This window comes from Lipotes vexillifer, unplaced genomic scaffold (assembly GCF_000442215.2).
Source record: "Lipotes vexillifer unplaced genomic scaffold, Lipotes_vexillifer_v1.1 scaffold70, whole genome shotgun sequence".
Lineage (NCBI taxonomy): Eukaryota > Metazoa > Chordata > Mammalia > Artiodactyla > Lipotidae > Lipotes > Lipotes vexillifer.
The window spans coordinates 1,366,893-1,384,072 of record NW_006789896.1 but is presented as its reverse complement, the minus strand read 5'-3'; the positions used below and the strand labels follow the sequence as shown (position 1 = coordinate 1,384,072).

General features: G+C 37.1%; 1 protein-coding gene across 1 annotated transcript in view; it reads right to left on the bottom strand.

Moving 5' to 3' along the window:
• GLG1 (golgi glycoprotein 1) overlaps positions 1-17,180 on the bottom strand; it is a 149,028-nt gene that overhangs the window by 36,904 nt on the left and 94,944 nt on the right. The window contains exons 3-6 of the mRNA XM_007462995.1: positions 10,756-10,842; positions 6,699-6,914; positions 1,332-1,535; positions 376-447 (exon numbers count right to left, since the gene is read on the bottom strand). Coding sequence (XP_007463057.1) covers positions 376-447; positions 1,332-1,535; positions 6,699-6,914; positions 10,756-10,842 — 579 coding nt within the window. The remainder of the gene's footprint in view (positions 1-375; positions 448-1,331; positions 1,536-6,698; positions 6,915-10,755; positions 10,843-17,180) is intronic.

Here is a 17,180-nt window from a genome sequence, read left to right as displayed (position 1 = left end):
GAAAGCTTAATGAGACAGTTGCTGAAAAATTAAATTGCTAATTATTAAGCATATTGGTTTGGTTAGTCTAAACTTCTTGAGTACATAGGGATGGCTTCAGTGTAATTCTGATATAAAATTCTCTGATTTTACTCCCCAAATTGATTCCCCATTGGCATCCCAAAGTCCAGATATCCCGAGAAACTTAATTTTTTTGGTTTAAGTGAAATATGCTTTGGTTTCCTACTAAAAGCCAAGTATATTACCTCTGAAAAGGATAAGCTGTATCAGTACTTTATATTTTGGTATGAGTTTATAAAAATATTGTTTGAGAGGATTTGAGAAAGCTTTTAAGAAAATGAATAAAATGCTCGTTTGTTTCAAAGTAATACTTACTTTTTCACTCATGGATTCTTCAAATTTATGGTTAAAGAGGCACTTATATACTCTGCCTTCACCAGCTTGTGTCTGTAAGATGGAATATAACATCATCATCATCACTAGCTAAGTAGTTATGCTGGGCAATATCCACAATTTTATAAAGAACTTTCTGTTAAATTATTATAATGATGACTACCTTTGAACACATGGCTCAGCCATTTATAAAATTTAGTAGCCTTTGAAAGAAAGTAATGATTGCAGTAAAGATGAAAAAAATTTCCCATGGTATTTGAACACACTGTCATGTGTTCCCAGACATACTGTTAATTAGGAAACCAAGAGAAGCGTCAATGAGTCTCTCTTCTTACAACTTTATGCTAGAGTCAATAAAACTCTAGCATTGGCTCTGATAGTTAAAGCTATTAATTCAAAACAGCAGGCAGAGTGGGAGTGTACACAAGTCACGCTCAGTCCTTTGCAGTAAAGATGGAGATTATTTCTGCCTAAAGGGTTGGAAAGTTCTTCTATAGGGTACGCAGGTAGTAACCAAGGATTTGGTTTTAAAAGTTAGCCACCTGCTGCTTCCTTCGTCTTAGCCAAAAGTAGTTAAATATAAATACATAATATGGCCAGTTTTTAGCCGTGGAATATATGTGAATGGGATTCCCTGGTAAGATAGGATTCCTATATATAAAACAGACTTCCAAGAACTGAAATTGAGAAGTGAGATAGAGTAGAAAAAACAACGTATGGAGACTGTTCGAAGCCAAGTGTTAACTAGATGTTACCTCAAGGCTGAGCAGCCGTATCCAGTACCCAGATAACTTTCTGTTATCCTGGGACCAACTCCACCTTCCATTTGTGACTTTTCTACATGTGACAGCTTGTGTTGGTTTAATTTTGGAATCGAGTATAAAAAAATATTTAGGAAGAAAAGGAAGCAAAGAAGAACAGTTTCTGAGCTGACTCACATTTTCACAAAAACGTTCCCGATCATCTCGGCAGGCAAAATATAAATGCCGGTCTAAGTGAAAGTCATCTGAGGACAGCTCAGCCACCCGGAGAATGGCTTTCTTGCAGAGTTCAGAGACTTGAATCTTAGGATCTCTTTCTTCTGCTTCCTTCACCAGGCCTTTCTCCAAGCATGATACCACCTCACCCTGTGAATGTGCATCCTAAAACAGCAAGGATACTAACATTTAAAAACTCTCACCACCATGAGCATCAAATAAACATCATTTGGTTAAAAACAAAAAACCAAAAAAACCAACTCAACACACAATTGTTTATCAATGTTCTATTGAGAAATAGGGTGAGAACCAACCACATTGTGAAAGTTACAGAAAATGCCCTCGATAGTCTTTGGTAAGAATGTAATAGTTGCAAGCTATAAATGAAAATACAGATCCTGGGAAATTTAAGTCAGTTTAGTTTGCACTAGAAACAAGAACCTGACTATTCATAGTTTAAAATGTCGGAAAATTTTAAAGAAATTACATCAGCCCAATGTAGTGATCACAGTTCATTGTCAATACTGATAGAACACTGCAGAAATATCTGCTCATTTACCTCTAAGGGCTAGGTATTTCTCAAATAATAGTGCTTTAGTCAAGTTTAAAAAATACAACAAACCTCAAAATTCATTGAGAAAATATGTTATAAAGACCCTCTTTCTCTTTTTTCTATTTTATACTGTCCGCAAAGACCCCAATCTTTAGTGTAATGTTCACTTTGATGTTCTGGATTTATCTTAATATGATTTAACAAGATTACCACCATTTATACAAACTGCTTTTGAGAGCTTTCCTAAAACCATCCAATTATCTTTAATTGTACATTGCATCTACCCCATAGCAACCACAAGCACTCAATCGTTCAAAATATGAAAAATTTCCCCTAAACATTTTCTATTCAAGAGTCCTAATTTTCTATACTCAGAAGATATGCTTCAAAAACTTGAGAGGTATATCCATAAATATACCAAACCAAAGCAGCAGAATATTCAGGGTTATCATTTTACTGACACACACACACACACACACACACACACACACACACGTATATAAAATCTCATTATAGTAAAATACCATGTTAATGAAATCATCTGTATATAAGACTCCTAAAACTAGGTAGGGAAACATCTATTTTACTAAAATTACAGTTAAACAAAAAACGTGTACAGTTTTTTTCCATTTTGTTGTAATCGGGTTTGTTCCACAGCACATTTATTTCCAAGTATTTTCATGAAAATTTTCACGTTCTCTCCTAATATACCTGTGAAAAGGGGCTACGAGCTGTGATACCTATTGTGCAGTTGAGTAAACAGAGGCCTAGAGGAGTTTATCAACTCGTCCTAGTTGCAGAACATAAGGCACCTAGCTAACAGTCCACCATGTATTTTTTTAGATCTTGGAGTGCTATGAAACTCCTACAATTTGTATGTGGGTTTTATATATTTTTCCTGAGGAGAGTTCATAGCTTTCATTAAATTTCAAAAGGTTTTCTGATCCAAAAAAGATCAGGAAGCACACTATACTAGCAGATTCTCGTGCCTTCCTATTTTCTATCTGTACCTCAAACTTTCTCACTAGCTTTATGATTCCATCCAATGCTTAGAAACCTGAGATGAGCAAAAAGTTTTTTTAGAGAGTAATTCTGAAGGGAGAAAAAGATTTTAAGGACAAGTGACAAAAAGATAAGGACAGAGAGAAAAGTGGACACAGCCCCAGAAATTCAGAGTAAGGCTTAGTTTTTCTTCCTAATTTATGAGTGACACTAAAATGTGTCTGACTTTGGCCCCCTTAGAAGAGCCGTACTCATTTCCACTTCCCACAGGAAAAACAAACCTGTGATAACAAAGATTTGGAAACATATCAGTCACTTACTATTTACAGTTTACAAGAGATTATTATAAACATGATTTTGTGTTAATGAAATAATGTCCTATACCAAATTTTAGTAGCTCATAACAACTTACTGAAAGGTTGCTAGCAATTAGGTCGTAATCATATAAAAGAGGTTGAAAATAATAGCACGATCGTCAACTCACGATTTAGACTTACCCTTTAGTTCTGACATCATAGGGTAAAGAAATGATTTCCCTGTAATGAGTCTAAGTGTTTCCCTGTATACTTAGGGTTTACAACTGTTTAAATGCACCAGCACCATGGTTTCAGATCCTCTAAGGAATGTGAGATGTAATTTTAATTATAGCAATTGTAGCACCACATATTAGTATTGTGCCATAACATCACCTCCATTAGATATTTTCATTCATCATAATTTTTTTTAATAAAGGTATTTCAGGAATTCTTCTCAGTTTCCCAGAGTCTCTGAGCTTTTCAGTTCAGCCCATTTGAGTTATACAACTGAAATGTATGCAAATATTTGACAAAGAAGACTGTAGGGTTATTACTGAATGTGAATGAAAGCAAGGAACTGTACAGCAGCACATTACCTACAAGAAAGTGAAATTACTTAGGGTTAGGTTTTTAAAAGTTATTAATATGCAGGCTTGACATATGAATAACAAATGATACTGTAAATGGACGTAAAATGAATTTTTAAAATTCTATCATGGTGAGACAAATGTCTGTCTTAAAACTATTACTGGGCTTCCCTGGTGGCGCAGTGGTTGAGAGTCCGCCTGCCGATGCAGGGGACATGGGTTCGTGCCCCGGTCCGGGAAGATCCCACGTGCCGCGGAGCGGCTGGGCCCGTGAGCCATGGCCGCTGAGCCTGCGCGTCCGGAGCCTGTGCTCCGCAGCGGGAGAGGCCACAACAGTGAGAGGCCCGTGTACCACACACACACAAAAAAACTATTACTAGTGTCCCCATCAGTTTTTAGCAGTTCAATAGGTAATATTTTTTCTTCTTCATACACCTTGCCTTATTAAAAAAATTTTTTGAAAGACCAGAGAAGGATAACACTAATCACAAAAAGGTGGGTAAGAACTCAGTTTTCATCTCCGCTATTAACCATTCTCCATTTCAACATCTGTAATGTCTTCTGTGATCTATCTCTATAGGTAAAGAGAGAAAAAGAATGTCTGAACTATTCAGAGTAGTTGGTTAAAAGCAGAAAAGGATAAAATGATAAAACTAGTGTGTGAAAAGTATAAAAGTAGTAATAACATGAGGCACTTGTTTGCAATTAAGCTCCTGTACTGGATGCCACATTCTACTTTCTCTTCAAATGATATAAATTATTTACATTTACTTTTGGAGATCTGCCTTTTCATTTTAAAAATATTTATTTAGAAAATTCTAAAGGTTTTATTAAATATATAGTCTCTGTTCTAAAAATTTACATATATTAACATTCTGAAAAAATCATTATAGTTTTGAAATTATGACATTTATATGTTCATACAGAGGCAGGGTATAAACAGATTAACCATGACCCCTCTCCTCTGACCTTTGGAGGTGAGTTCAAAGCTAGTCACAGAGGAGTTTGCAAGCTTCAGGGCAACAAATTTAAAACTGATGAGTGTGTTCTCTTCTGTGGTCAGAAGCTGACTTTATAAATTTTCAGGATAATTTTAAAAACTAAGTAACTTGGCTTCAGAGAAGTAAACTATAGTTAGAAAAAGGCAAAGAAGGGCTGAGGACAGACTGCTATCATTTTTAAACTTGGCTGTAGCAATAGGGTGGATTACATAGAAAGGAACATGCTTTTTCAGAACTGCAGGCATGAGTCATTCTAGGGTGCTAGGGTGGGGGTCTGGAGTAAAAAGAAATTCATCTAACTGGCAGGTAGAGCCAAAGATGAAAATGACAAAAATGTGCATTTGGATGGTCCATGGAAACATTTTTTGTTATTTTAACTAAGCTGAAAAATCAATCCTCACTGTCACATCTTTGGGCTCCGGCACTGTTATATTCTACCACGGTTCAAGTCAGTGTAGACTTAGTAACTTGGACACGCAGCTGAAAGCAGGTTTTACACTGACAGTTCAGATTGCTAGTGGGAAGCTAACCAGCGATTATCTTGGTGGGCAAAAGGGAAGAACTACTACAAAGAGAGGTGAATTGTAACGGTCTGCTCTACAGCACGGATCACTAACCACAAAAATGAAAATGTGTCATTACTGATTCCTGAAAAGTGTGTCTGTTACACTTATATGAAGATTTTTAAGAGCGAGGTTTGGAACTGGATATAACCCTCAACACCCTAAATAAAGTCAGAGGCGCTTCCTGAACTATCAGGGTGACTTAAATGCTTTTGTGCCATTTCTACAGTGTGCTGGGAAAGTGAAGAATCACCCTTCTTTATTAAAACTGGCCTTTCATTAGCTGCCTGAAAGCTAAATGCCAGTTCACAGTGCTCTCAAGACTGACTCAGAGGTTCCCTGTGAAAGGGCGAGCCCTGTGCTGGTATGAAGCAAAGGGTATTTGGTGACAGCCAGACAATAACCAGCGCTCAAACCTTCATTTGAACTGGTGTGTGCAGTTCCAGAATTCTAACACCACGCCCCCCAGTCAGGGATGGAAGGCTGCAAGTCACAGTGCTCTGAACAGAGGGCAAAGGCACAAATGGATTTTGCTTTCTCTCGTACTTCCTGAACAGCAGATTAATGAGCAGCAGCAATTAACAGCTGATGCCATACATGGGTCTCAGACTACCTCTCCCACCGGCATCTGCTACTTCTCAGGAGTTCTTTCATTTTTGCTAAGCAAACAAATTCAGCATTAACCTGGCTGAACCTCCATTGTGACCCTCTGGACAACAGACTAATAAGGACAAAAATAAGATCAGATATAATTAAGGAAGAAGAACCTAGGTAGTTATTTTCTTTCCTGTCTTTAGTAAAACTAGTTCTCCTGAGATGAACATAACATATATCACATTTACAGAGTAGCTTTCTTCTGAGAAGCCAAAAGTACCTTCTATATTTTTCAATTTTCTAATTTTTAAATACATTATCTTCTTTTATACTGGTGTACTTACTACGTAATTTTTTTTTATGGCAACAGTGAGGTATATGCAAAGAAAGGTTAGAGAACTTGAGTCTCTCCTAATCCAACTACTTTTCCCACAGGACTACTGAATACTTTTCTAGAGGAACGTTATAGGTAACCAGCAGCTGGTTTTGCATTTTGAAGCTCACACTAATCTTAGTAGATATTAATTCCTCTACTCCTCCATAGAGTATCGAAACATTTTGTTACAAACAGATGAAGTGTACCCACAGGCCAACTAGCCTTAGATATTGGGGCTGTCTGGACATCAACTTTAAGTCTACCTCTAGCCCTAAATTTTTTCCACGCCAGTCATACAAAGCTTTTCATTCATCGAGTCTGTAAGACCCCTTTGGTGAAGGCAGTGTAGTAGATACCTTTTCTCCAAGCCGAATGCTCCCACATTTCAGAATGTTGATGTCATTTTTACAGTCATCCATGAAGCCACAGATTAGACGGTAATCACTGAAAATGATGGCTGTCATCTTGGTGATGTATTGGTGACACTGGTACTCAGTGATGTTGCCTCGGTGATCCACCAAGCAGGAAACCAAGTAACCTTTTCCAACTGGTTCATCAGCACACTCTTTGATCTGCTCAAAGGAAAGTGGCTGTTTTACACAAGTATACTATTCTCTTACCAAACAACTTTTACAAAAGAGAGAATGATATTTTCTTGTTTCTTATTCCTCGGAAGAAAAAGGAAAACACTTAGAAATGCTTGTGTTTTAAAGAAAATAGTGTGCCATGCCTACTCAGATCGTTGCACCTTCTAGGAAATACCTGATTAATATGCTTTGCAAGAGAATACATACATATACAAATGCTTAGGTAAAACTCATGTTTAAATGGAGTAAAAAGAGCTTTTTAAAAATTTTCAGCTTTGTTGAGAAAGTTGATTAAAATGTGTTGAGAAAGTTGATTAATTTTCAATTAAAATTGAAAAGAGCTTTTCACAGCTCTTTTTATAATGATTCTACTGAGAAGTCCCTTTATCCATGCAAAGAACACAATGGACAGTGAGAAGATTAGTCTAAGGAACAGGTCTGAAAAACAGGTGCAGAACTAAAGTCTAGTTGCATATCCCAAGCCAAGCTACACAGCAAACTATTAATGTTAGGTAAACCTAATGACCAAGGGGAGGGAGGGAGGAAGGCGTACTATTACCTCTTGACATGACATTAATGTGTTCTGAATTAACTATGGATTTGGACATATGTTTTTGAACCTAGTAGAATCCCACCTTCAACACTGTGGTCTAGAACAGAAATATGTTTAAATATGATGTTTAGGGACTTCCCTGGTGGTGCAGTGGTTAAGAATCTGCCTGCCAATGCAGGGAACACGCGTTCCAGCCCTGGTCCGGGAAGATCCCACATGCTGCGGAGCAACTAAGCCTGTTCGCCACAACTACTGAGGCTGCGCTCCAGAGCCCGCAAACCACAACTACTGAAGCCCACGCGTCTAGAGCTCGTGCTCTGCAAGAAGAGAAGCCACTGCAGTGAGAAGCCCGCGCACCGCAACAAAGAGTAGCTCCCACTCGCCGCAACTAGAGAAAGCCCGCATGTAGCAACAAAGACCCAATGCAGCCAAAAATAAATAATAAATTTATTTAAAAAAAATGATGTTCAGTGCAGTCTGGCAAGAAGTTTGGGAAGGGGAAGGCCATTGCAAGTCTAATTTGGGTGGTTTAGACATATGATCTAGTGGATCAAGCACAGCGTGACTCCACATGGGTAGTGTTCCTGCAAAGTACACAAAATCACAAGCGCTAATGAAGGAAAACAGCCCCAAAATGTTGAAATTCAGGCATAAAAAAGTGAAATCTACTTACAGGGTTTTAAGCTTGAATTATAAAGCACAGAAGGTTGTTTAGAAAAAGCCTGTTGTATTTGGAGCAATTAAAAAAAAAAGGCAGTTTTGACAAGAGGAAGGAGCCAAATGTAAATGTCTGTTTCCAATAAAAATGAAAAGGAAAAAAAAAATGAGAAGGGAATATTTTATTGGTTTTTTTGAAACCAATAGAGACCATTCTGTACTATTACACCACCTATGGTAAACATGTACACTTGATAAGACAAATACAATCTCCTTTTCCAAAAGGTGCTAGGTGAAGGACATACCACATACTAATTGTCCTATGGGCCGGTGGGTCTCTTCATGTCTAACCCCAGGATTAAATCCAGAGCAAGTCAAAGACTCAGTTCAAGAGAGGAAATCGTGTTTACTTTTAAAGAAGCAAACCTGGAAACACTGGCTTCAAGAGGCAGCAGAGATCTTCAACAGTCAACAAGCTGAATGCAACGTTTTCAGCTTAACATTGATCTCTTTTTTTTGGGTGATGCCTAAAGAGAGGGCTGTGAATGTATTTCCAAGAAAAGGGTTTTTTGTTTGTTTGTTTGTGATTCTTTAAAAGCAAAACATAGGTAAGTTTCAAAAGTGAAAGGAGAAATAGCTGCTTGAAAATCTCAGCATTTGTAATTCAACCACTGGAAAAGCCCTGCATAAAAAACACAGGACTAGTGGCAGACACCTGGGTTTTAAAACAATGAAGTAGAAGTATTCATATAGGCTCTAGTACTGGGCAATCAATGGTTTAAAACTCTGAAGAAAGACCAAGAGACATTTTGAATTGGAGCCTCAGTAAGAAATTAAACGTATATTTAGCTTCAATCACCTGAGATTTTACTGAAACACCTATTTGTTCACCACCAAGTACAACCAGATGTGTCTGAATTAAAAGTATATGCTTTTCTTCAACCACTCTATTGGAGAGAAGTCTAATAAAAGTCTAATAAAAGAAATTTCTAAGATTAACAGCAAAAAACAGCATTAAATCATCAACATATTTATGAATGGGAGCAAACTCTGAAGTGGCAGATTCTTAAGGTGCCATTAAAAAATGCTATAGTCACTCTATTTTCGACATGAGGCAGGAGAAAAGCAGGCAATATTTGACTCAATCATGGAGAGTAAATAAAAAGTTTGGTTGGCAGTCTTCAGTATTCTTATGATGTTGTTTTCCTCCTTGGAAGGATTCCAAAATTAAGAAAGAAGATAAGAGGGAGATGTAGAATAAAATGTTTTGTTGGCAACTATGTTCTTCCTGATATTTAATTTTCTTGACTCCAGTATAATCTCCTTCTAGGGAGGGAGAAGTGTCCCTGTTACATTAATCTTTTATAAAACCACAACACCCCAAAAGGTTACAAGAGGGCCATGACATAACATATACATTACAAGGAAGCCAATTCCATTTTATAAATATAGATGGATAAAACCAGCAAAGGGGGAGATTATTCTGATGAATCTGCATAGTCTATGAGCTAAATTTCCACATGGCACTCAAACTGGTATGTACACGAGTCACATAGGGAGTTTGAGGTGCATAATACTGAACCTAGAAGCTGAAGATCAATGTTTTAAAATAAGCTATTCTATTCTGAAGCCCCAACGCATATGAAGAAAGGTCACTGCTTTAAAAGAATAAATCATATCTGATTCAGTAGTAGAAAGTTTGAGGAAGAAAACAGGTTCCACAAGATCCCATAATGACGAAAGTTAGGAACACAAGCTGAGGACTTATCTGGTTGGAGTAGAGTCTTCCTTAAGACCTCAGGAGAAAATGGTCCTGAATTAAGTCATCAATAGGGTAGTTTGGGGACAAATCTATATGATGCAAGATCTGTGATTATTAACTTTGAGGTAAAAAAATAGCAACTATTTTCTTTGTGATTCTTTCAGTATGAAGAAATCCCCAGCTTCATGGAATTTCTATCACTAATTCTAAAAAATAAAATGAATTAAAATAAAAATTTCAATACCACAATTTTCACTAATATTATTTGATATTTACACTGAGCCAAGAGAAATGATTGAAAAATATCACCAATTAGCATCCATATAATGTTATACATTTTTAGTAATTATTTTTATTTTTGTTTTTATACTCAATATCCATTTATAACAATATATACAATCTTTTTACAAACCTTTTTAATGCTAACTCCTATTATTTGAAGCATATGCCCTGTGGTTCAACTGGTCCAAGTGCATAGCCAAAACACTTAGGAATGTTTATCAGCCTCCTGGAGAAACCATTTTGATACACTTCAGTCATAAGCAGAGTGTACAATGGGTGAGAGTACTGACTGATGACAGAAGTGATTGTATTGTCCATTTGGGGACAAAAAGAGCCTGATTTCCAACTTGTCTGAATCAACAGCATCCTACTGTAAGTGTAGGTGAACGTTAAGAAAAAGAAGTCTAATTACACCCCTTTAGCCTATCTCTGAGCCAAGACATATGTTAATTCCAAGAAAAGTAAAGTAACTGAATCAGTCATTCCTCCCTTAATGACTGGTCTGGTCAACATATGTAATTTTCGCTTCTAAGTCATTAAATATGCACAAAATTCTTTCTTTCACAACCTACCTCTGATATGGTAGACTTGCAAACCTCTCTGGCCACAGATTCAAATTTGGGATCTGTAGTTAGGTTCAGCTTATAATTCCATAACAACTAGGTATAAGAGAAAAACAAAACAAAAAGCCAAAAAAAACTCCAGTTAGAATAGTATGAAATTTAACATCAATGGTTACTATAAATGATAAAATTCCATTATACAGAGTCAGATAAAACATATTCACACTTCAGTTAAGAAACAAAAAGATAAAATGTCACTGTATTTACAGATAAAAGGAGAAAATGTGCAGACAAAATAAAACACTACCATTCGGACATATGCTTTTCTCTATTTTTACTTAAGGACAAATTTTTTTTTAAGTCAGGAAAAAAATTAAAATAAAAATTCCTGATAAGGGTTTCAGAGAAAATATAAATAGGTTGTATATGCAAAATTCTTAAATCAGAAAGTCTAACCCAGAAGCTCAAGAATTGGTAGGTTTAGTTGCAGATTTCACAATCAACAGTGCTTTTCACACATCATTTTTTTGAAGGAGTGTTGTCCAGAGTCTAGTTTCCTGACACATCTTTCTTTATTCCTCTAAAACCCTCAACTTGACATATACATGATAAGGTCTATTTTACACAACTGTTTTAACATGTCTTAAGCTATGAAATCTCTAAATCCATTACTATTCATGGACGAGGGCTGAATATTACTTTATTTTTGCAGCTTCAGTTAAAAAATTTCAATACATGATTCAATTTCTGAAAAGCAGCAAAAATGAGCTCTTAAACTCTGCTCGGATGGAGAGACAGAGCTGGGGCTTTGTATGACGTAGAACATGAAGAGGTTTGGGGGGTGGAGGGGCAGTTCACAAGCCTTTCTTTCAGATGGCTGCACTCCAAGACTAAAGAATACAATCACTCATTCACTGATTCATTCAAACATCTGCTTAGCACTTCTTATGATGTACCACACACAGTCTAATCTCAAGGGCGTCATAGGTTATTACAGGAAACAGAAGCAAATGTTTGAGCACGTACTGTGTTAGGAACTGGGGGTTAAAACAGGAGGAGAAAGACAAACACTGTCCAGTGGTGGCTATGGTAATAGCAGGTAATGTGTATTTGGTTAATGGCACCACAAGGTGCCACAGCAGTACAGGGGAGGAGTACCCCACACTGCAGTAGGGGGTTTGGTCAGGAAAGGTTTACCAGAGAAAGTGCTATCTACGATGAAATCTGAAAAACTAGTAGCAGTTAGCCATATTAAAAAGGGTAAGAAGACTGTTTTAAGTAAATAAAGCAGCAGGCGTGGAAGCTCATTGGAATGGGAAGCAGGGCATGTTAGACGAACTGAAAGTCCAATGGAGGATTGACTCTGGAGACACAGGCCAGGACCAGATCATAAAGCCCTTGTAAATCATGTCTGAACTTAAACCCAAGAGTAATGGGGAATCACTAAAAGGGAAATAAGGGAGTGACATGACCGGATTTGCTTTTTAGAAGTAGAGCAGAAGCTAATATAAAGTGCATTAGGAACAACACAAAAACAGGCAGTAAATTCTGCATAAGAGCGCTGAGGAAGATTTTGTGAAGAAATAAAATATAAAGGATGAGTAGGATTTCTTCTCCTCCCTCCTCAAAAACAAAAAACAAAGAAAAGCAGTAAAAAACTCTAATCGCCCAACTATCATCAATAAGTGAGTTTTTAGAAAAAGGGTTAAGAATCTGGCTACTATCTAATGAAAGTTTTAAGAGGATGGGACTTTTGCCTTGTTTACTACTATATGCCCAGTGCCTAGAAGAGTGCATGCAACACACAGGCATTGACAAATATTTGTTGAATGGATCAACAAAATAACAAATCTATACCATGATAAGTTCAACCAATAGGACATATAAGGCCAAACTGAGAATAGATATAGGAGAAGCTTAGTTCTAACTGAAGGCATCTTAGGTCTCCTGGCTCCTCAGAAGTAGATCCCATGATTCAAAAGATGTGGTTAGAACTGGACAAATATATTTTACTATTTATCTACCTACTACCATCTATCTAAGTCAGTACTACATGGTAATTAAATGTTATATTTTAAAATTAAGGCAACACATTCTGATTATATATGTACATCAAACCAAAGACAGATTAAAAATGTCCTCCTTATTGAGTGACTTGCAGGTGACCCAATGCCATTTCTTCCATGTAAAAAAAAGAAAAAAAAAAAAAAAAGAGAGAAAGAAAGAAAGGGAAAATGCAAGAAAGAAAAAAGTTGTTTGGTACTTAAAGTTGGAGTGAACAGCAACAAATGTCAAAAAAAAAAAAAATACAAACCACAGAGTATTTCCTTACTTTATCTAATGCAAATTCAGATGTCCTATGATTGGGCTAGAAAGAGATTTTCTGACAAAAACCATTCAGATAATCATTTATTTTGAATGTCTTTAACTTTTAATTTGGAACCTTATTTGTTCTGATAATAGGTGTAAATTTCCTTACGAACAGGACTCCTCCCAGATAACTATGATACTATCGTCTAATGCTAAATATTCTACCTCTTGTCTTTTTTTCACTTTTTCAGTTATAATTCACATACCATAAAATTCACAATTTTAAAGTGTACAATTCAGTGTTTTTTTAGTATATGGTTGACATTTGAACAACGGCCACATTAGGGGCACCAACCCTCTGTGAAGTTGAAAATCTGAGTATAATTTATAGGGGGACCTCTGCAACCACAGCTCCCCATGCTCAGATTCCTGCAGTACTGCAGTATTTACTACTGAAAAAAAACTTGTGTATAAGTGGACCCGTGCAGTTCAAACCTGTGTGGTTCGAGGGTCAACTGTATTCACAAGGGTGCATAACCATCACCACTTTCTAATTCAAGAACATTCTCATCACCCCAGCAGAAACCCCATGCCTGTTCTATCACTCGCCATCCTCTCTACTCCCATTCTTTGCAACCATTAATCTACTTTCTGGTCTTTCACTTTTAATATGACTTATTAATGCATTACTATTCTCTTTCAGGAATATAGGTAAAAAGGGAATTCAACATAGGTTGCCACAAGTACATTTTCCTCTAGAAAACAGATAAACACACATTACATTTGATTACTGAGAGCTGATTATTTACACCATATTTGATGTGTCCTTTCCTCTGAGTGGCTATAATCAACTAAGAAAAATAACTGCAATTTGACAATAAATACTATTGGTTAGCATGATGTATTTCAGCTTCAATTTCCTTAAATTTAAGGGTCTCATCTTTGAATCCATCTATGCACCCAACTACTTCCCCCACATATGTACTGAGTAACTACTATAATCTGAGTATCGTGTTAGGGGACAAAGCTGAGAAAGGTGGAAGTAAAAAAAAAAAAAAAGCCACTGTCTTAGTGCTCAAGAAGCTCAACCACAGGAAACAAAAGATGGAAGAGCCAGATTGGGAAGAAAATAAGCAATAAAAACAGTGTGATAAATGTGGTAACAGAAGCATGCAGAAGATATTATGGGAATACAAGGAAAGAACATATCACAGTGATTGTACAGGAGGGATAGGTGAGGCTGGTAGTGGTCAAGTTATACTGGGTCAGGAGTAAGAAGGAATTTTGTCAGATGAACTGAGGAAGACTGGGGTTCTAGGACTGCAAGGGTAGAAAGGACAGAAAGAATCCCATAGTTCAGAATGGCTGGAGTTGAGGGTATGAAAGATCAGGGGAGAAGGGGTGTTAGATCACACTACTATAGCTGATATTAAAGAATCTGGATTTTACCTTAAAGGAAATGAGAGGCTAATGGATAATTTTAATCAGAGAACTCAAAAGATGAACTCTGGTTGTATAGAAAAGGGCTACACTGAGGGGGTTAGTAGGCCAGTTAAAAGGCAAGAGTTTTTGGGTGGGAGAAGATGGGATATATTTGAGATATTTATTTAGAATAATGACAAGATTTGCGTGTGGGGAGTGAAGGAAAATTCTTTTTTTTAATTTTAATTTTTATTGGAGTATAGTTGACTTACAGTGTTGTGTTAGTTTCAGGTGCAGAGCAAAGTGAATCTGTTATACATATACATATATCTACCCTTTTTTAGATTCTTTTCCCATATAGGCCATTACAGAGAACTGAGTAGAGTTCCCAGTGCTATAGAGTAGGTCCTTATTAGTTATCTGTTTTATATATAGTAGTGCGTATATCCCAATATTCCAATTTATCCCTCTCCCCTGACTTACCCCCTGGTAACCAGAAGTTTGTTTTCTACGTCTGTAACTCTATTTCTTTCTTGTAGGTAAGTTCATTTGTACCCTTTTTTTTTTTTTTAAAGATTCCACATATAAGCAATATCATATGATATTTGTCTTTCTCTGTCTGACTTATGAAGGAAAATTCTTCTTTCACAGTCAAGCTCCTTTAAAGTATAGTCTAAGTTTGTTTAATCTACTTACTCTTCCATTCATCCTTAAAATTTTTTAAATCAAAGCTGTCTGTTTAGTTAAATAGTCAAAGATAGTCAATCTAAACAAACAAGCAGTCCCCCACAAAGTCCCTTTCTAAAGTCCTACCCATTACCCAGAGACAATTCTTTTAGCTTTTTCTTATGGTAATTACCTCCATACTTTTAAGCTATTAAATTGCTACTTCCTGACCTGTTAGTTTTAGATACTGTATAATAGCTTTATACTATAGAAGGTAAGGAATGAACTCTTACACCCTCTTCCTGATCCCAATCCTCCCAATATAGTTAAAACATAATGTCATTACTCAGTATTTACGTTATTGATTATGTAAAAATACTATATATAATGAGCCATATAGAATATTATATTTCTTTCAATTTTTAGTTTGTCATATAGTTAACAGTCATTTATTTCATAAGCCTATTTTCGATATACCCATTACTAATTAATCCCCCATCTCTTCACTGGAAAAGCAAATCTCTCAAAATGTTCAAATGCTTCAAGTGATCTCTCAGGTGAGACATTCCTCTTGGAGTCTTCCATCTTCCCACTTCAGTCAGGACTGGTTGCCATCTAAGCCTCTGCACAGGTGTCATCCTTCACCATCATCCTTGGAATTCCTTTGCTTTTTCTTAGGCTGATGCACTAATTACTGGATTCTTTAGTTTTCTTTGTCTTGCTGTATTCCCTCATTCTGGTGAAGCACATCCTCTAGTAGCTTTATGAGAAAACATGTATGGGTAGTAAATGTCTTGAAAAATTTTATGTATGAAATGTCTATCTTGTATTATCTTGACTAAATATAATTTTTCCTCAGAATTTTAAAGGCACTGGTCTACTCTCTTCTAGTTTCCACTAATGCTAATGAGAAGTATCATATTATTCAAACTCCCAGTACTTTAATTATTATTTTTTTCTCTGAAAGCTTTTGAGATCTTTTATTTACTCCCAGGGTTCTTTTCAGAACCCTAAAATTGGTTTGGGTTATCTTTCCATCCATGGTGTGAGGCACTCATGGGCACTTTTAATCTAGAAACTCATCCTTCAGTTCTTGGAAATTTTCTCATATTTTTCATTCAAGTTTTTTCTTTTTTTTTGGAGTGGCTAATATATACCAGGCACCACTCAAGACAGATGTGAGCAAAGAAGGGCAAAATCCCTGCCCTCAAGTAGTTTACATTGTATGAAGGAGAGAAAGATAATATGCAAATAATCAAATAAACAGATCAGGTATTGAATGCTATAAAGAAAATTAAGCTAGTATAAAAGAACTGAAGTGATGGGTGAGGGGTGCTTTAACAGAGGGGGCAAGGAAAATGAATATCCTGAAAAGGTGACTGTTCCATGATGAACAGCAAATGCAAAAGACCTAAGTCAGGCACATTCTGTGAATATCTGAGGGATAGCGAGGAGGCTGCTTGTGGCCTAAGTATAGTTATCAAGGCGGACAGTGGTAGAAGAGGCCAAGGAGCAGGTCTCTACTCTCTGCATGTATTGTAGGCCATTGTTAAGGACCTGGGAGTTTGATAAGTGAGAAGAAAGCTTCTGGGGTTTTGGGCAGAGATGTAATATGACCTGACTGTTAGAGGAATCATTCAGGCTGTAGCATGGAGTACAGACTGTAGAGGGACAAGGGCAGAAGGGAGACTACTTAGGAGGCTATTAAAGAAGCACAAAAGAGAACTGACGATGGCTTGAACCAGGGGGTACCAGTGAAAATGGTCAGATTCAGGACACATTTCAAAAGGAGCAGCCAGACAGCAAGGCTGCTAACAGACTGAATGTGGGATATAAGAGGACAGGAGGGGGCTTCCCTGGTGGCGCAGTTGTTGAGAGTCCGCCTGCCGATGCAGGGGACGCGGGTTCGTGCCCCGGTCCGGGAGGATCCCGCGTGCCGCGGAGCGGCTGGGCCCGTGAGACATGGCCGCTGGGCCTGCGCGTCCGGAGCCTGTGCTCCGCAACGGGAGAGGCCACAGCAGTGAGAGGCCCGCGTA